The sequence below is a fragment of the Pogoniulus pusillus genome, chromosome 30 (assembly GCF_015220805.1).
Source record: "Pogoniulus pusillus isolate bPogPus1 chromosome 30, bPogPus1.pri, whole genome shotgun sequence".
Classification (NCBI taxonomy): Eukaryota; Metazoa; Chordata; class Aves; order Piciformes; family Lybiidae; genus Pogoniulus; species Pogoniulus pusillus.
Window position 1 is genome coordinate 1762394 of NC_087293.1, and position 19806 is coordinate 1782199.

At 56.6% G+C, this 19806-nt stretch overlaps 2 protein-coding genes across 2 annotated transcripts; both read right to left on the reverse strand.

Moving 5' to 3' along the window:
- Positions 1–155: 155 nt before the first annotated feature.
- ESS2 (ess-2 splicing factor homolog) lies at positions 156–12633 on the reverse strand. Its single transcript, XM_064168539.1, has 10 exons — positions 12406–12633; positions 11900–12068; positions 10882–10977; positions 10170–10336; positions 7374–7491; positions 5134–5267; positions 4887–4989; positions 3232–3341; positions 1318–1433; positions 156–808 (listed from the first exon to the last, which is right to left on the reverse strand). The coding sequence occupies exons 1-10, from the start codon at positions 12580–12582 to the stop codon at positions 523–525; spliced, it is 1476 nt and encodes a 491-aa protein (XP_064024609.1). The 5' UTR covers positions 12583–12633; the 3' UTR covers positions 156–522.
- Positions 12634–13348: 715 nt separating this feature from the next.
- Positions 13349–16623, reverse strand: GSC2 (goosecoid homeobox 2). The gene is made up of 3 exons (XM_064168388.1): positions 16314–16623; positions 14990–15228; positions 13349–14220 (listed from the first exon to the last, which is right to left on the reverse strand). Exons 1-3 carry the CDS (start codon positions 16621–16623, stop codon positions 14116–14118), a joined length of 654 nt encoding a protein of 217 aa, XP_064024458.1. The 3' UTR covers positions 13349–14115.
- Positions 16624–19806: the final 3183 nt, after the last annotated feature.

A 19806-nucleotide genomic window follows, 5' to 3' on the forward strand; every position in this document is an offset into this window, starting at 1 on the left:
ATATGCACACTAGTTTGCTAATGTACCAACTCTCCAGGCAGGTCTGAGAGCATCAGTTTCACCTCCCCTCGAGTTAAGAGGGGACATTCCTGGTCTTGTCAGGGTTGTGGCCCCTCCTCTGCAACTCACAAGAAGGAAGAAAGTTCAGCTCAGCATTTTAGGAAGGATTCCACACTTTATAAATAGCTGTACCTGTACAGAAACACATTGAAGTGCACAGCCACCTCGGAAAGAGAAACTGATCTTTACAGAACTAGCCCTGTCCTCCCAGAGTCCAGGATCTGCTCTACAGCAGCCCTATGCATCCCTCCCATGCAGTTCAAAGGGAAGTTAGACCACAGCAGGAGACACTCTGCTTCCAAAGAAGCACCCCACTGCCTGTTTTAGCTATGTAGCAAGAGTAGCACTGGTCCCACGTCGTGTAGCCACTGGCTGGTGTGCTGGCAGCTGTCTCAAGACACAGAGGTCAGCTCTCAGCATCCAGCCCTCAGGCAGCTGAGCACTTGCTGCTGACTGGAAGGCTCAGAAGGAATCAGAAACCTTCCTCCTCTTAGGAAGCTGCAGCAAATTGTCTGTGATTGATGTAGTATCCTGAGATACTGGTGTCTGTGATACTGTCCTAGCCTGTGGGGTGCCCGTGGGGGTCTGAGGCCCATTTGCTGGGGTCTTGTAGCCAGGAGTTCCTGAGTGGGCAGGGGAAGGGGTGTAGCTGGCTCGCAGCGCCTTGTCGGTGTATTTGCTGGCAGTCCTGTTGACCAATCTTTGCAAAGCTGGGGACATGGCTGGGCTGAGCCCTTTAGGAGTGAGGCTGCAACGGAATAAAGAGGTTTAAAAGACTTCACAGTTAAACTCTGCCACTTTCCAGGAAGAGCATCAGTGTTTCTACGGGCAGACTGCATCCACCCCTCCCACAGACCAGACACACGTGCTGCAGGAGGCCCTCTGCCTGCAGGGAAAGGCAGCCCTGCCTCTCCAGAGAGATAAGGAACATCCCTCCCAAACCTGGGTGGCACTGCCTGCCCCTTCCTTCCCGTGACCCAGCCAAGCAAGCCTTACCGTGGGGCAAGGCATCAGCCCAGATGCTCTGCTGGGCAGCTGTACAGCAGAGGAGCACTGGTGACAGGAGGGAGCAGCAGGGACAGCCCCCAGCTACCTTCCCTTGGCAGTTCTGTCTTCTAACCTCTAGAAATGTGCAGTCTGACTGCAGCAAAATCCTGCTTCCAGCACTCCTATCGACTCTCCCTTTCTGCCTATGTTGATTTGCATCTCATCAGAACCTGCCCAAGCCCAGCTCTGCTGTCAGAAGAGATCTCTCACCTGGCCAAGTTCTCTGTCACCTTCCGAAGAGCCTCCTGCTTCTTTGCTCGGTTCTTAGCTGCCACTTCATTGGCCATCTTCAGTCCTAACCTCTCACGGCGCCCAGGCTCCAGGATCTAGGAAGGCACCACACAGGTCACTTGCCAAGGCACTCCTCTGAGTGTGCATAAATAAGTCAAAGCCCCTTCACAGCTGGATTGCAGACCACAAGGAGCTAAGCTGGGGAGAAGTGAGAGCCCACAGCTCTCTGCTGTTATACAGGAGCCAGAGAGGACACAGAGACATCTTCAATCTATCAAAAATGGCAAAACCACAGCTCTCTGCTGCTGTATAAAAGCCAGATTGGACACAGAGAGACCTTCAACCTGCCTTAGCAAGCACCAGAAAAGGTAAAACCACAGCTCTCTGCTGCTATATAAAAGCCAGAGAGGACACAGAGAGACCTTCAACCTGCCTTAGTAAGCACCAGAAAAGGTAAACCCACAGCTCTCTGCTGCTATATAAAAGCCAGAGAGGACACAGAGAGACCTTCAGGCTGCCTTAGCAAGCACCAGAAAAGGCAAAACCACAGCTCTCTGCTGCTATATAAAAGCCAGAGAGGACACAGAGAGACCTTCAGCCTGCCTTAGCAAGCACCAGAAAAGGCAAAACCACACCTCTCTGCTGCTATATAAAAGCCAGAGAGGACACAGAGAGACCTTCAGCCTGCCTTAGCAAGCAGCAGAAATGGCAAAACCAGTTCAGTCAAGGAATCAGCCATTACCTCTGGCATTTCCTCCTGCTGTCTCTCCTAGACAAACAATGTCACCTGTGTCCTGCCTAGCTTGGCCTGCATCCAGCCAGCTCCCAGGCAAACACAGACATTGCTAAACAGCAGGAGAACCAGTCAAGGGCTTTGGAGTCTGACAAAACAGAGGCACATAGAGCAAATTGCAGCTTGCTTAAACTAAGAGTCTCAGCCGGCTCACATTCAATGACACCAGCAGGAGACAGGTGGCATGCAGGGCCAGGGACCATTAGCAGAGCCAGAGCACCTTTTCTGCTCTCAAGTGCTGCTGCCTCAGGCTGTGACAGTCAGAAGATTGAGACAGAGAGAAGCCCTACAATTTCTGTTGATGCACACATTAAAATCAGAGAGATGAGCCATCTCTTCAGCTTCCTCTGGAAGTCCCTCTGCTGCATCCATCATCAAACACTGAGCTTATGTGTGTCCAGTTCTGGGCCCCTCAATTCAAGAGAGATGTGGAGGTGCTGGAATGTATCCAGAGGAGGGCAACAAAGCTGGTGAGGGGCCTGGAACACAAAGCCTATGAGGAGAGGCTGAGGGAGCTGGGGGTGTGCAGCCTGCAGAAGAGGAGGCTCGGCGGGACCTCACTGCTGTCTACAACTACCTGAAGGGAAGATGTAGCCAAGTGGGGGTTGGTCTCTTCTCCCAGGCAACCACCAACAGAACAAGGGGACACAGTCTCAAGTTGTGCCAGGGAAGTATAGGCTGGATGTTAGGAGGAAGTTGTTGGCAGAGAGAGTGATTGGCATTGGAATGGGCTGCCCAGGGAGGTGGTGGAGTCACCGTGCCTGGAGGTGTTGAAGCAAAGCCTGGATGAGGCACTTAGTGCCATGGTTTAGTTGACTGGCTAGGGCTGGGGGATAGGTTGGACTGGATGATCTTGGAGGTCTCTTCCAACCTGGTTGATTCTATGATTCTATATGCACCAGGGAAGCTTTCATTCAGGGCCATGTCCACCTCCACCCTCCAAGCAGAGCCAAGATTATTAGTCCGAAGGATTGGGAGCAGAGTCCAGAGATGTGTCACACTCCCACAGCAAAGTTCATCTGTCAGCTTCTCACTTGCCTTTCCCTTCCTATTCCCTCCCTTCACAAAAGCACAACATGCTGACTGCAGACATGGGATACCTTGAAGGCTGGTCCTGGGGTTCTGTCCACGTAGGGCGTTTCTGACCCCTCCAGGCGCAGAGGAGTGCTCTCAATCTCCCCCCAGGTCATAAAAGGAGACTCAGTCACACCTGAGAGCAAATTGAAAGAGTCAGCTCATGCAAGACATTTGACTGCTTGTCCATCATACACCAAACCCAGACAGCAGCCCTGAGGAGAGGGACTTGGGGGTGCTGGTGGATGAGAAGCTCAATGCTGTGAAATGCAGCAAACTGCTCACCAGAGGAAGGAGCCTCCCCACTGCCAGGGAAACCCCAGCCAGAGCTGAACTGCAGTGTTTTGTCTTACTCCCCCACTTCATCCACCTTCACAGTACACGTAACATAGCAACATTTTCATACAATCTTGGAGCACTTTTGCACCATGCAGTGATCTAGAAAATACCTCTTACCATTCCAGCCTCTTTCCTCCTCCCTGCCCTACAGTTTCCACTATGGAAGTAATTACTTCCACACATGGAAGTAATGCATGAGGAGAAGCTGACAAATAGAGACTGAGAGCCCTGGAGCTGTTGAGCCTGGAGAAGAGCAGCCTGGGAGAGGATCTGATCAATGTTCAACTCGCAGGGCTGCCATGGCTGTGTCTCCCAGGCTGTTACAACACCCAAGCACTGCCTTTCCCCTCTGATTATTTTCCCATGTGGTGATTTTTTTTTCCTAGTAACACTTCCAATCCTTCCTCTCTGGCCCCTGTCACCTCCTCTACCATGCAGGGAAACTTCACCACAGACAACTATTTCAGAACAGGGCGATGGGCAGAGGACTTAAACATATCATAGCCTCTGCCAGACACTGCTGCATCCTAGCTGCACCTGTAGGATAGATTCCAAGAGTCTGATTAAGTCACTGGCTACAAAATCTTACTGCCTAGGCTTTGGAAGAGGCATTTACCATGGAAGAAGGAGGTGAACTCCCAATGCCACCTTCAGGCTTTCCAAACAAAAAGTCTCAGATGTTCACTTTTAGCATTAACAGGTGAACAGGGAAATCCTGCTGGCTGGGGAAGAACAGCTGGAAGTTCAGAAACTCACATTTCAACTGGAAGAAGCCAATCAGTTTGTTCTAAGTGAAAGCATCCTGCAGCTAATACATCTGAACAGGAGGAATTTACAACACCTAAGTGTATTCAGGCAAAGAAAGGACCTAGAAAGCAGCAGACCTGGAGGAAAACAGTAGTTTGGACTGTAAAGGAAGGGAGATATGCCTCATCCCTATGAGCCAGGCTGAACCATCACTCAGCAAAACACTGGATGAACTGATCTGAATGCTCCTCTCTTAGAAAAAGAGCCACCTGCACTTGTTGGAAGCTTAGTGTTGGTGAAATTTCTTCTCTTTAGGCTCCAGAGAAGCATCACCAAGGAACAAAACAAGCAGCCAGCACACTCCAGTTGCCTAGGAATGCTCCTTGCCCTCTAGATGATTCCTAAGCAATGACATGGCAGCTTACTCAGAGCCTCCTGGGTACAGCACAACTTCTCTTGCCAATGTACTGCACTAGGACATACTTGGCACAGCAGAACGTCACCAGCTGGTGAAGCATGCAGAGACAGGAGGCTTGTCTGAGCCAGCAATGATATCCCAGTGCTGAACAGCACAGGCACAGGCAAACCCTCTTACCAGGGGCAGGAGAGGGGGTAGCCACAAATCCATATCCATTCACTTTTGGAGACTCCTGAGGTATCAGTTCCTTCCCATCTGGTCCAACCTTGCCCTGCTTGTACTGAAATAAAGAGACAAAAGCCATCGACATGGAGCAAGGGCTGGGTCAGCTGGAGCCAGCACTCACACAGCTCTGCTGCCTGCTGAACAACACTGAGCTCAGAGCTTAGTGAGGCTTCAGTCAGAAGCAGCAAAATAGTCCAACCTGAGCGTTGAGGGCTGCAGCCTGCTGGAGCTGTGACTTGCTCAGGGCCTGGCTGAATGGGTCCTTCACGAAGCGAGTGTTCCGATGGACGACCTCCCTGGGCTTCTTGAACACCTCCTCCTCCTCAGGCACACCTGCGAAACCAAAACGGCCTCTAAGGGCGGGCTCGGGTAACAGCAGGCAGTGTGCCCCCAGCTCCCGAACAACAGGACACCTGCACACGCTGCCAGCGCAGCGCAGAGCCCAGCAGTGTGCCCCCAGCTCCCGAACAACAGGACACCTGCACACGCTGCCAGTGCAGCGCAGAGCCCAGCAGTGTGCCCCCAGCTCCCAAACAGGACACCTGCACACGCTGCCAGTGCAGCGCAGAGCCCAGCAGTGTGCCCCCAGCTCCCGAACAACAGGACACCTGCACACGCTGCCAGCGCAGCACAGAACCCAGCAGTGTGCCCACAGCTCCCGAACAGGACACCTGCACACGCTGCCAGCGCAGCGCAGAGCCCAGCAGTGTGCCCCCAGCTCCCGAACAACAGGACACCTGCACACGCTGCCAGTGCAGCGCAGAGCCCAGCAGTGTGCCCCCAGCTCCCGAACAACAGGACACCTGCACACGCTGCCAGCGCAGCACAGAACCCAGCAGTGTGCCCCCAGCTCCCGAACAGGACACCTGCACACGCTGCCAGCGCAGCGCAGAGCCCAGCAGTGTGCCCCCAGCTCCCGAACAACAGGACACCTGCACACGCTGCCAGTGCAGCACAGAGCCCAGCAGTGTGCCCCCAGCTCCCGAACAACAGGACACCTGCACACGCTGCCAGCGCAGCACAGAACCCAGCAGTGTGCCCCCAGCTCCCAGACAGGACACCTGCACACGCTGCCAGTGCAGCGCAGAGCCCAGCAGTGTGCCCCCAGCTCCCGAACAGGACACCTGCACACGCTGCCAGAGCAGCACAGAGCCCAGCAGTGTGCCCCCAGCTCCCAAACAGGACACCTGCACACGCTGCCAGCGCAGCACAGAACCCAGCAGTGTGCCCCCAGCTCCCGAACAACAGGACACCTGCACACACTGCCAGCGCAGCACAGAGCCCAGCAGTGTGCCCCCAGCTCCCGAACAGGACACCTGCACACGCTGCCAGTGCAGCACAGAGCCCAGCAGTGTGCCCCCAGCTCCCGAACAGGACACCTGCACACGCTGCCAGTGCAGCACAGAGCCCAGCAGTGTGCCCCCAGCTCCCGAACAACAGGACACCTGCACACGCTGCCAGTGCAGCACAGAGCCCAGCAGTGTGCCCCCAGCTCCCAAACAGGACACCTGCACACGCTGCCAGCGCAGCGCAGAGCCCAGCAGTGTGCCCCCAGCTCCCAAACAGGACACCTGCACACGCTGCCAGCGCAGCGCAGAGCCCAGCAGTGTGCCCCCAGCTCCCGAACAGGACACCTGCACACGCTGCCAGTGCAGCGCAGAGCCCAGCAGTGTGCCCCCAGCTCCCAAACAGGACACCTGCACACGCTGCCAGTGCAGCGCAGAGCCCAGCAGTGTGCCCCCAGCTCCCGAACAGGACACCTGCACACGCTGCCAGAGCAGCACAGAGCCCAGCAGTGTGCCCCCAGCTCCCAGACAGGACACCTGCACACGCTGCCAGTGCAGCGCAGAGCCCAGCAGTGTGCCCCCAGCTCCCGAACAGGACACCTGCACACGCTGCCAGAGCAGCACAGAGCCCAGCAGTGTGCCCCCAGCTCCCAAACAGGACACCTGCACACGCTGCCAGTGCAGCACAGAACCCAGCAGTGTGCCCCCAGCTCCCAGACAGGACACCTGCACACGCTGCCAGAGCAGCACAGAACCCAGCAGTGTGCCCCCAGCTCCCAGACAGGACACCTGCACACGCTGCCAGAGCGGCACAGAGCCCAGCAGTGGCTGCTGCGGGCATCCCTAGGCAAAATCTGCACCAGATGCATGATGTGTGGCACCTGAAATCTGGGCAGGGGGGGCAGGGCAAAAAGGCAAGGGGGGGCAGGGCAAAAAGGCAAGGGGGGGCAGGGCAAAAAGGCAAGGGGGGGCAGGGCAAAAAGGCAAGGGGGGGCAGGGCAAAAAGGCAAGGGGGGGCAGGGCAAAAAGGCAAGGGGGGGCAGGGCAAAAAGGCAAGGGGGGGCAGGGCAAAAAGGCAAGGGGGGGCAGGGCAAAAAGGCAAGGGGGGGCAGGGCAAAAAGGCCAGGGGCCTCTGAGACAGCTGCAGGCTCACCTGTTGGGTAGTACATGAGGGTGTTGCGAGCTTTGTACTCCCAGGTCTCCAGCCCAGCTTTCACGCTCTCCAGAGCCTGCTGCTCTGCTGAAGGCAGTGCCAAGTTCTCAGTCCGTCGCTGAAAGGGAGAAGGAGATAAAAAAAACACACCTGAAAGAGACTCTTGCAGTCCTTTTAGCAAGGGAGCTCACTCCTGGGCTCAGCTACCTGCCCCAGCACTCTGCACCTGGCACGGCAGGAGCACATCTAACAAACCATCCTGTTCCCAGGTGAGCCTGCACCCAGTTCTGGCCTGAGAGCAAGGAAGTAAAGAAGTAGCTTCTGAGGAAGACTATGGTGATGACTCTCCACTACATGTTATGACAGCACTCAGGAGGGTTCACATTTTCACTGCTGCTTCTCTATTTACTCATTAAAACTCCAATGCAGCATTCCCTGCTAAATAAGACTGCTGAGGCCCCACCCCTGGAGACATTCAAGATCAGACTCAGTGTGTCCTTGGGCAGCCTGCTCTGGCTGGAGGTGTCCCTGCTCAGTGCAGGGGGGGTGAACAAGAGCCTCGGAGGGTCCCTTCCAACCCAGTGCAATCTGTGGCTCTGTAAAGGCACCTACAAGGTTTTGCATATTTGCACCACCCCAGTCTAGTGCAAACGCAAGCAGGAGGAGAGGAACAGACACTTCTTCAGTGCTTGCAGAGCTTGCAAAGATCCCCACGGGTCAGAGCAGCTATGGGAGCATTTGCCACCAACAGACTACTGCCTACTTGTGTGCTGTTAGCAGCACCAGTGAAGCCCAAAAGAAACTGACAGCAGGCAGCCAGCCACTGATAAGGGAGCCAAGCCGAACCTGCCAGCTAATTAAACTGGGCACTTACTGCCAGCAGCTCTGCGTTAAAGCCATCAGCTTAGCTGTGCCACCCATACACATGTAAATAGCAGCATCCCCAGTAGGTGCCATGAGGCACAGCTGAGCTGCTGCTACACCAACAGGCTGGGCAAGGAAGTGCAAGGCCACGAGAAGGATCAGCGGGCTGGAGCTGCTCTGCTGCGAGGACAAGCTGAGGGCTGAGGCTGTTCAGTTTGGAGAAGGCTCCAAGGAGACCTCATTGTGGCCTTCAGGTAACTGAAGTGGACTACAAGAAAGGTGCTGAGGGACTTTTTAGGGTGTCAGGCAATGACAGAACTGGGGGAATGGAGCAAAACTGGAAGTGGGGAGATTCAGATTGGATGTTAGGAATAAGTTCTTCATCATGAGGGTGGTGAGACATTGGCACAGGTTGCCCAGGGAGGTGGTGGAAGCCTCATCCCTGGATGTAAGGCCAGGCTGGAGGTGGCTCTGGGCAACATGATCTAGTGTGAGGTGTCCCTGCCCATGGCAGGGGGGTTGGAGCTGGATGATCCTTGAGGTCCCTTCCAACCCTGATGATTCTGTGAAGCCAAAACAGGAGCACAAGACCAGCTCCTGCAACTTCACCTTGACCTGAAACAACTCCTGTGCTCTGGGAATATCCTCCTGCTGCCTGCCTTTAAAGGCTGGATGGAAGCATTCAAAGAGGATGTACAAAGGAGCCACAGAGGGCACTGTTATTGTAACAGCCTCCCAGGGCTTACGTTTGCTGGGACAAAACCATAGCACTCACTCACAAGGACAGCAGCAAACAGCCACATCTCAGTGCCAAACTTCATTAAGAGGCACAGCAGCTCACATCCATCACTGACACCTGGCAACGGCAGTGCCAGATGCTCACTGCTGATGGAGAAAGATCACAGAACGGTTTAGGTTGGAAGGGACCTCAAAGCTCATCCAGTTCCAGCCCCTGCCATAGGCAGGGACACCTCCCACTAGAACAGACTGCTCGAGGTCTCATCCAACCTGGCCTTGAACATCTCCAGGGAGGGAGCAGCCACAACCTCTCTGGGCAACCTGTGCCAGTGTCTCACCACCCTCCCTGTAACTAACATCTAGTTTGAATCTCCCCTCTGCCAGTTCAAACCCATTAGCCTTTGTCCTGTCATTACCAGACCTTGCCAATAGTTCCTCCCCAGCCTTCCTGTAGCCCCCTTCAGATACTGGAAGGCCACTATAAGGTCTCCTGGAAGCCTTCTCTTCTGCAGGCTGAAGAGCCCCAACTCTTGTAGCCTGTCCTCATAGCAGAAGGCAGCCTCAGAACAGCTCCTGAACCTGCCATGAAGCCAGCTGAGGAAGACAGCACAACCAGCCATGGCAACTACAGCACTTTGGCCACTGCATGGCTTATCCCTGACAACAGAAAGCCAATCTGACTGCAAGTAATAAAGGGCTGGCAGATGAGCAACAGGAACTGCCCTCAGCTGCTCACCTTGGTATTGCTGTTCATGGAAGTGCTGCCAAGGAGGGCAAAACTTGCACTTAATGCAGTGCCTCCCAGCCTCAAACCTTTAGGAAGAGACAGATCCTCAGCTACGGCAACTACCCTGTGCCAACACTGCTCTTGTGTTATCAGATGGGATAGAAACAGGGTTGCAAAGAGAAGAAATGAGCTGTCACAGGATCCAACAAACTCAAGCTTAACTCTGATTGAGATGGCATCACCTCACATACCTACTACTGCAGACCAAGACTTTCCTATTTGAGGGCCATAACAGAAGCCATCCAACGGTGTCATGCAATAGCCCTCCCTACCCTCAGCACCAACAAATCCTCATCCCTATTCACAGCAGGACTCAAACCCAGAAGTAAGACAATATCTACTGAATCAAACAAGAGAAAACGCAGTAAAATGGGAAGAGCAGAGATGGAGCTGAGCCATTTCCCTACCTGGGTGTACTCCTCCTCTGCACTGTACAACCAAGCATGCTTGACCTTCTCCTTCTCCTTGGCCACTTCCATGATCTGCTCAAATGAAGCATTATCCTCACTGGTGTGTTTTGCTAAGAAGGTATCCAGACTGGGAAGTGCATCTTTATCTTCTTTTTCTGCTTCTCCTAGCAAGAGAGAAGGAGAGAAGCCTGAGAAAGGTTAATACCTCCCTTATATCTAACTCTTCATCCCTTCTGACCAAGGCTTCTATGGAGCCACCAAAACTTAACATGGGACTTGGTTAGCAAAACATATACAGAGTGGTACAATCATAAAGGCTTTTTTTTTTGGGGGGGAAGACATATAACCAACTTTCACACAAAATCTTGTGGCATTCATAGCTCTTTGTGTGAAAGGCACAGTGCACAAGTGGCCAGCTGCCAGCAGCCACTTTTAACATACCCCATGAATAGCTCTGACTCCACAACTTTTGCTTACTTCATACTTAATTTCAGGTGACACAGGAAAACTGTACTGCCTTCAGAGAGATCCAATGACTTTAAAGCTTAGAGAGCCATAATTGAGAACTCACACACAGGATGTAAACAGTTACATGCATCAGAGTGATCATTTCCACCTACTAAAGGAAACTGCTTAAACATCTGCTAAACAGCCAAACCCCTCATAGCTCACAAATGTATTTTCAGCTACAGAAACATCAGCTTCCTACCTTCCTCTGTAGCTTTGGTTCCAGCTTTGGATTTATTCCCTAGTGGAAGGCCACCTGGATGCGTTTCTGGGGTTTCAAAAGTGGCTGGAGTAACATCTGTGACAGAAAAAAAAGGCTCACATGGTTACTAGGGCATGGAATATGTTGGTGTGACATCTCCCACTACAGGAGTTGTGTGTCAAACAAGTCATAGAATCACAGAATCAACCAGGTTGGAAGAGAGCTCCAAGATCATCCAGTCCAACCTAGCACCCAGCCCTGTCCAGTCAACCAGACCATGGCACTAAGTGCCCCAGCCAGGCTTGGCTGCAACACCTCCAGCCACGGCCACTCCACCACCTCCCTGGGCAGCCCATTCCAGTGCCAATCACTTTCTACCAACAACTTCCTCTTAACATCCAGCCTAGACCTGCCCTGGCACAGCTTCAGGTGTGTCCCCTTCTTCTGGCCCTGGCTGCCTGGCAGCAGAGCCCAACCCCACCTGGCTACAGCCTCCCTGCAGGCAGCTGCAGACAGCAATGAGCTCTGCCCTGAGCCTCCTCTGCTGCAGGCTGCACCCCCCCAGCTCCCTCAGCCTCTCCTCTCAGGGCTGTGCTCCAGGCCCCTCCCCAGCCTTGCTGCCCTGCTCTGAGCACCTTCAGCACCTCAACATCTCTCTGCAATGGAGGAGCCCAGAACTGGACACAGCACTCCAGGTGTGGCCTGAGCAGTGCTGAGCACAGGGGCAGAAGAACCTCCCTTGTCCTGCTGCCCACACTGCTCCTGAGCCAGCCCAGGATGCCATTGGCTCTCTTGGCCACCTGGGCACACTCATGTTCAGCTACTACCTACCAGTACCCCCAGGTGCCTTTCTTCCTGGCTGCTCTCCACCCCTCTGTCCCCAGCCTGTAGCAGCAGAGCTGCTAAAAAAGTCTAAAAGTCAGGAGTCCAGAGCAAGGCCTCTGGCACCCACCCCTTGGTTTTTCTCTCCCAACATGCCCCCCTCGGCCTCCTTATGCCCCAGTGAGGCAGTTCTTACAGGGTGCAGGTGTGTCCCTTGATGACCTGCCCAGGGAGGAGCCAAACTTGATAGCAATTTGTCTCATCTTCTCCAAGTCCCCATTTTCTTCAGCCTCCAGATACTCCTTCTGCGCTCGCAGCTTCTCCACGTCCGGGAAGAAGTCTCTCTGGATGATCTTCTCCAGGCTCTGCAGAGAGAGACAGCGGCACGGCCGCGCTGGGAGCCGGAGCGCCGGCTCTGCCTGCGGGCAGCGGCACACAGCCCGCGGGCAGGACGGGCAGCCTGAGGCTGTTCGGGCCGGGGCTGGGCAGGTGGCAGCGCCCTGGGAGCTCAAGCAGCAACCCCAGAGCTGCCTCGCCCTCAGGCCCACACTCGGCACAGGCTGGAGCCGCACAGACCCGAGCCGGGAGCCGCTCGGCTCCGGTGCCAGCAGGGCACGGTCCCGGTCCCGCTCCCGGCGCGGTCCGCCGAGCTCTGTCCCCGTCCTCCCCGGGTGCAGAGCGGGCCCCGGCCCGGAGGCCTACCTCGATGTAGGCGTCCTCATCCAGGATCTTCTTCGGGCGCTTAGCGGTCGGCGGAGTCGCCTCCTTCACCGTCGCTAGGGCGGTGGCGGCGGCAGCAGCCGGCACCAAGGCGCTGGAGGAGGCCGCCGGAGCGGCTGGGACCGCCGGAGCGGCTGGGACCGGCGCCGCCGCCTCCATAGCGCCGGGCGGGCCGCGAACCTTGGCCCTCCTCAGCCGCCGTCGCAGAGCGACGCGCCGTGACGTCACGCCCCCGCGCCATCCCGTGGCGTCATATTTCCGCGACGCGGGAGCGGGCTCGGGGCGCTCTGCCCCCTGGCGGCTGGGAGGTCCCTCCCGTTCCGCGCTCTGCGCTCCGGCACCGGCACCGGCACCGGCACCGGCACCGGCACCGGCACCGGCACCGGCACCGGCACCGGCACCGGCACCGGCTGTCAGCGTCCCCCGCAGCACGCTCCCGGAGCTTGGCACAGCCAGGCGGACCCTCGGCTGCACTGGCACCTGCCCGGCCGGGCCCAGGGAGCTGTGATAAGCCGAGCTGGAGGCAGCTGGCGCCGCTCACGGCAGCCTCCCCGGGGGCTCGGGGCCGGTTCTGTGCCGCTAATGGTTGGGATAGAGGGCTCCGGGGCACCACCAGCGGATCTGCAGGTGCCACCAACCCGAGCGGGAAAGTCGATCCGCTTGAGGGTGGGAGCGCAGGTTCAGCACGGCGAGAGCCGAGTCCTGCGCTTGGGTCACCTCAGTCCCGAGCAGTGCTCTAGGGAAGCTGCCCCGGGGCAAAGGATCCGGGGGTGCTGGGGGTAGCTGAACGCAAACCAGCAGTGAGCCCAGGTGGCCAAGGGCGTCTGTCATGAGCCAGTGTCGTGAGCCAGCCCTGGCAGCGCAGGAGGCTGTGCTAAGATTCAGAGCTTCCCTTGGAGCAATGTAAAGCAACCCAGCACCAAGCAGCTGCTGAGCGCAGTTTATTAGAGACAATGCAAACCCCTGGTAATGGGCTGGAGCAGAGGGAACGCGGGGGAAAGGAGCGGGGAAAAGAGAGAGAGAGAGTTAAGAAGTGAGAGGAACAGAAAGGTATTGCCACTGCTCGGATCCCCTCTGCAGCTACCCAAAAGGAGGCTGCAGTGGGGCTGGGGGTGGTCTCTTCTCCCAGGTAACCAGCGGCAGGACGAGAGCAGATGGCTGAAGCTGTGCCAGGGGAGGGTTAGGTTGGACACTGGGAAACACTTCCCTACTGAGACAGTGGTGAGGAGTTGGCACAGGCTGCCCAGGGAGGTGGTGCAGTCCTCGTCCCTGGACGTGTGCAGATGTGGCACTTCAGGGTAGAGCTGAGTGTTCCTGGTAGCTGGGTTATGGTTGGGCTTGATGATTTTAAAGGTCTTTTCCAACATGAACGATGCTGTGAGTCTAAGAGGAGACTTCCCTTCCCCTGAAGCACACACGTTTTGTGCTGCCACAGCTCTGGCCCCTGCGCAGGCTGCTGGCAGTGATTTCTGCTTCAGCAGCTGCAGACGCTGCCTGCTGAGCTGCTGTGTGAACTAAGCTGGGAAGGAAAAACTGGGATGTGGAAGTGCTGTCTCCTTTTACCTCCTCTGGGAATCACAGACCTCCCCTCTGGCTTCATGAGCCCCCGCGGGGCTGCTCCCTACAGAGCCTGTCAGCTGTGGGGAGGGGATGCTCTTGGCTTTCACCTGCAGCCACGCAGCTTGGCAGCCGCTAGCAGCTCTCCTTAGGGGGCCTCCTGCTGCCGCGGAGGATCGGTGCTGAAGCGGATGCCCTCTTCTGGTGCCGCCACTTGGCCCGGCGATTTTTGAACCAAACCTTGAGAGTGCAAAACGAGAGAAGAACTTTGGCATCTCATCTGCTCCTTGGAGCGGGGCAGGCAGGTGCCCTCCTGCACCGTACAGCCAAAGCTTTAGGGTGCTGTGATCCACTTCCCAACATCAGAATCTGACCCAGCGTTTAATCAGTCCCTCCCTGGCAAGCCTCCGGGGCAGGAGGGAGCTGGGAGCCCCCCGTGGCAGGTCAGATAAGCAGGGAGACAGGTGTGGGTGCAGGGGTGGGCAGCGCTGGGCACGCCTCAGTGTTTGTGTAGCTGAGAGGAGGGGATAGGGCTGGACACCAGAGCAGATCAGCCTGGCAGGGCTGTTCTGTGCTCTTCCAGTGCTTAGCCAAACAGCCAAGGTCGGTGCCTGAGCTAAGCCCCGGGCACTGCAGCTCGCAGCGGAGGCAGCGCCGTGCCCCGGGCACTGCAGCTCGCAGCGGAGGCAGCGCCCTGCCCCAGGCACTGCAGCTCCCAGCGAAGGCAGCGCCGCGCCCCAGGCGCTGCAGCTCCCAGCGAAGGCAGCGCCGTGCCCCGGACACTGCAGCTCCCAGCGGAGGCAGCGCCGTGCCCCGGACACTGCAGCTCCCAGCGGAGGCAGCGCCGTGCCCCGGACACTGCAGCTCCCAGCGGAGGCAGCGCCGTGCCCCGGGCACTGCAGCTCGCAGCGGAGGCAGCGCCGCGCCCCAGGCACTGCAGCTCCCAGCGGAGGCAGCGCCGTGCCCCAGGCGCTGCAGCCCGCAGCAGCCGCCCGGCGCCAGGTCTCACCTCCACCCTCTCCTCCTTCAGGTGGATGCGGGTCGCCAGCAGCTCGCGGGTGATGACGTCTGGGTACTGGTTCTGGTGGAAAAGTGCCTCCAGGGCCTGCAGCTGCTCCTCGGTGAAGATGGTGCGGTGCCGGCGCGTCCGCCGCTGCAGCGGCTGCAGCTCGCCCGAGCTGCCCTGGGCACTCCTACAGCCCCTGGCTGCCGAGTGGAAGAGCTGCGTGGGCCAGGGCAAGCGGGCGTCTGCGTGGGGAGAGCCACGGCAGCAGCGTCAGGGCTGGGGGGCTCCGGCGCTGCCTTGCTGGGCACACTTCAGGCATAAGCTGCAGCCGCAGGGGGTGTCTGGAAGGAGGCAGCTGCCCAGCCGGCGTGGGCGGTGAGCTGTGCGATCGCCGTGCCAGCCACGGAAGGGCTTAGGGCATCGCCTTACTGTGGCCTTTCAGTATCTCAAGTGGGCTACAAGAAAGCTGGGGAGGGACTTTTTAGGCTGTCAGAGACCAGGGGGGGACCTGGGGGGAATGGAACAAAGCTGGAGGTGGGGAGAGTCAGACTGGATGTTAGGAAGAAGTTCTTCAGTGTGTGGGTGGTGAGAGCCTGGCACAGGTTGCCCAGGGAGGTGGTGGAAATCTCATCCCTGGAGGTGTTTAAGGCCAGGCTGGATGAGGCTGTGGGCAGCCTGCTCTAGTGTGAGGTGTCCCTGCCCGTGGCAGGGGGACTGGAGCTGGCTGATCCTTGTGGTCCCTTCCAACCCTGCCTGATTCAATGATTCTGTGACCCCTTTGGCAGGTGGGGAGCACTGCTTGAGTTTTCTGGCCAGCCCCAGGAAACAGCAGCAGCTCACAGCCTGGTGAGGAGCTGCGTTTCAGCCCTGACACAGGGCGGCTCTGAACTTTTGAGGTGCTCTTGGTCTGCCTTTTTAAGTGTTTGCTACCTCTTTTCCTGAAAGCTAGGGGCAGCCAAACCCTCTTTTCCTTAAAGGACAAGTGAGGTTTCCCAGGAAGCACAGGCACAGCTCTGCACGTGGGCAGCACGACCGTGGGGGCCCACGCTCCAGAGAGAATGTGCACCCCTGGAAGCATCTCAGGTGTCTTACACTGCAGCAGTGGTACCCAGCAACAAACAGCACCTGCTGCTTTTGAACCCCCAGCAGCACTGCAGGGAGGATTGCCTGGTGCTGGCAGCCAGGCTGAGAGCAGAGCTGAGCTGGCTGGAGCTGGAGGGAGACCAGAGGCTATTTTGTCACTCAACACCCAGGTTTTCCCCTCCACCCAGCACTGGAACCAGCCCCTCCGTGAGCCCTCCACTGTGAGCCAAAGCCAAACACTCACCCAGCCAGCTTGGTGAGTCCTGGAGGGAGCGGACACTCGTGTGAGAGCAGCAGCAGCAGTTGCAGCCTGCCCCTTCCAGCTCTTCCTCCTCCTCGTCCTCCTCCTCCTCCTGCAGGGAGCCGGCTGGGATGCTCTCTAGCTCGCACAGCCCTTTGGGTGTGCAGTCCAAGATGCTCCGTAGGCACAGTGGGACCAGGACCTGGGGGCTCTTCTCTGCTGGGCTGGAGAGGATGTCCTCGATGCTGAATGAACAGGGCTTCTTGAGGCCCCTCCTGCTGGCATCTGCCTCCGGTGCCGGCTCTGCAGACATCCTGTGCCGGGGTGGCAGCCGCGGGAGCAGGCAGCTCGGGCTGAGCTGGGCTTGCTCCCTGTGCACTACGTCCAGAGTGGGGTCTTGCAAGGAAAGAAAGACAGCTTAGGTGGCTTTTAAAAGGGACTGGCAAAGCCATCCAGAAGGGCTGCTTTGTCTTGGCATTTCAAGTGCCAAGTGTCATTGCCACAGCCAAGTTTTGATTCCTTACACACATGCACTTTTCCTCCTAACCCAGCTGCCTCATGGCTGGAGCCACCCTAAATATATATATATGTATCCATAGAGAGAGATATAATCCCTTTGGAAAGAGAACCCTAAAGCCCTCTGTGAATAAAATGAATTCCACCTAATCTTGGCAGCTTTGTGCAGGGTTAGTGTGGATCTAAGATTTAGCTAATCCCACCAAAATGAGTGGAGAAGGAAATCTGCTTTCTCCATCTCGGGTGTGGAGTTGAGGTGGTTATGATCTCCATTGTGCTGCAGGCTCCCATCCGAGGCAGGGGGAGGATAGCTGCTCCCAGCCCGGAAATGGACCAGAGGATTAGCTCCTTAAAAGAAGCAAATGATCCCTTTCTCTGGCCAAATGAAAGCTTGCCCGTCAAAAGAGAGCTGTCATATCCTACAATATGAGAGAGGAGAGAGTTCAGCTTAATAAAAACAAATCATTTTGCTCACGGCAGCAGAGCCTTTGGCTGTGGCAGAGCTCTCTGCAGAAGTTGGTTCATTTTCTGCTGGGAGCAGGGGAATTGTATTTCCACTCCTGCCCCCATGCAGATGCTTTGCCTGTATCTAACAGGTTCTTTGAGAGGGCTCAAAGCCGTTAAGAAATTAGATTACTGACAGCCTGAGCAGCTCTGTGGCACAGCTTAGTGGCATGCAGCCACCTCCTGCACAGCTGAGCAGTACCCCTGCTTGGCATCGGGAAGGGAAGGGCAGGATTGCTGCCTGCTGCCTCTGTGTGTGGGCAGGCAGGCAGACAGAGGTGGTGCAGCAGCTTGGGCAGGAGCATAGTCTTGGTGCCACAGCTAGCAGGGGGTTCAGTGAGCCCAGAGCAGCCCAGATGGCTGCCTGCAGCCCCTGAGCTTCTGCAGAGCCTTGTCAGTTAAATTCCCACTGCTTCTGTCACAGGATCATAGGATCACAGGATGTTAGGGGTTGGAAGGGACCCAAGGAGCTCATCCAGTCCAACCCCCCTGCCAGAGCAGGACAATGCTACCTAACACAGAGCACAGAGGAACACATCCAGACAGCCCTTGAAAGGCTCCAGAGAAGGAGACTCCACAACCTCTCTGGGCAGCCTGTGCCAGGGCTCTGGGACCCTTAGAGTAAGGAAGTTCCCCCTTGTGTTGAGGCAGAACCTCCTGTGCTGCAGCTTACACCCATTGCTCCTTGTCCTATCCCAGGCAGCAGTGAGCAGAGCCTGTTCCCCACTCCTGGCAGCCCTCAGATACTTATAAACATTTATCCAATCCCCTCTCAGTCTTCTCTTCTCCAGACTGAGCAGCCCCAGGTCTCTCAGCCTCTCCTCATCAGCCATGCCCTGCTGTCCCCTCATCATCCTCGTAGCCCTCTGCTGGGCCCTCTCCAGCAGATCCCTGTCCCTGTGCAACTGGGGAGCCCAAAACTGAAGGCAATATTCAAGATGAGGTCTCACCAGGGCAGAGTAGAGGGGGAGGAGAAACTCCCTTGCTCTGCTGGACACAGTCCTCCTGATACACCCCAGGATCCCATTGGCCTTCTTGGCCACAAGGGCACATTGCTGTGCCATGGGGAACTTGTTAGCCACCAGGACCCTCAGGTCCCTCTCCACAGGGCTGCTCTCCAGCAGTCACCTCTCAGCCTGTACTGGTGCAGTTTGTTATTCCTCCCCAGATGCAGGACTCTGCACTTGTCCTTGTTGAACTTCATCTGGTTCCTCTGTGCCCAGCTCTGTCTGCTCAGGTCTCTCTGGATGGCAGCACAAGAAACTGGAGTGAGGCTACAGCCAAGAGGTGTGACTCAGGACAGGGTGACTGGCACTGACCCTCCCCAGGGCACACAGCAAAGCCTGGCAGGTGTGATCCAAAAGAGGAGAGATGGCTCCTTCCCCTCGAGTTTGTGGCTGAAATGAGCAGCTGGGGTTAGGACAGTGGTGGTGTGGTTGAGCTCAGGTTGCTCACAGATGTTCAAACCCAGGCTCTCTTGCCCCTGGTGCTTTTAAGCCAAGGTGAGCAGCACAGCTCCCACGGGGAGCACCCTCCTGCCTGGTGTTTGTTTGCAGGGCAGAGAAGATGCCAGTCCCACTCCTGGCACCTGCCAGGAGACACCCAGGCAAGTGCTGTGAAACCACTGCAAATGAGGGTATAGATTCATCTCTCCTGTGGTAATGCAAGCTTTGTGGCTGCAGAGTAGGCTATGCTGTGTACAGACACTGTTCTCTCAAAGTCTGTCCACAGCCATACCCTTTACATGGTGATATCCCTCTTCAGAGCACTGAAATCACTGTAGTCAGGTAACAGTTAAACATAGCAACTGGATGTTGTTAGGAAGCTGTTGGCAGAGAGAGTGGTTGGCATTGGAATGGGCTGCCCAGGGAGGTGGTGGAGTCATCGTCCCTGGAGGTGTTGAAGCCAAGCCTGGCTGGGGCACTTAGTGCCATTGGATAGGGCTGGGTGCTAGGTTGGACTGGATGATCTTGGAGGTCTCTTCCAACCTGGTTGGCTCTATGATCCTATCAAAGGCCCTTCTGGCTCCTTGTGGCTTCACACTGAATCCAGCAGCTCCTCCAGTGCCACACAAAGATGCGAGTCAGGCTCCAGGACAGCCCCTCCTGGGTCCCCACTCTTTTCTGCTTGGCCTTGCCTTCTGCCTGCCAGTCCTCACCCTGGGGCTCTCCAGTGCTGGCAAGAGATGCCCATGGGCACTCTACCTGTGACCTCCAATCCTCTGTAAAATCTCACCTCCAGCCACATCACAATTTTTCCTTCCAGCCCTTTCTTGGCCTCTCCTTTTGCTGTTCTGATGGTGTAGGATCCACTCTAACCATGCTCTGAATCTCGATGTATTTGCTGCAGGTCTGGGAGGAAGAAGCCTTGGTAGCATCTGGGCATACTCACTGCTGCCCTGCCACTCCTGCCAGCACTCCAGAGAGGCACTGGAGGTGCACTGATGCTAGGGGCCGTGGCAGCTTTTATACTGTAC

Excerpts from the sequence above, each read along its gene's own strand:
- ESS2 (XM_064168539.1), bottom strand. The coding sequence starts at position 12,582 with ATGGAGGCGGCGGCGCCGGTCCCAGCCGCTCCGGCGGTCCCAGCCGCT. Across the intron at positions 10,337-10,881 it reads AACCAAAGCTACAGAGGAAG|GAGAAGCAGAAAAAGAAGAT; the intron begins GTAGGAAGCTGA and ends CTCTCTTGCTAG. Across the intron at positions 4,990-5,133 it reads CTGCAGCCCTCAACGCTCAG|TACAAGCAGGGCAAGGTTGG; the intron begins GTTGGACTATTT and ends TCTTTATTTCAG.
- GSC2 (XM_064168388.1), bottom strand. The coding sequence starts at position 16,623 with ATGTCTGCAGAGCCGGCACCGGAGGCAGATGCCAGCAGGAGGGGCCTC. Across the intron at positions 15,229-16,313 it reads GGACTCACCAAGCTGGCTGG|ACGCCCGCTTGCCCTGGCCC; the intron begins GTGAGTGTTTGG and ends CTCCCCACGCAG. Across the intron at positions 14,221-14,989 it reads TGAAGGAGGAGAGGGTGGAG|GTTTGGTTCAAAAATCGCCG; the intron begins GTGAGACCTGGC and ends TGCACTCTCAAG.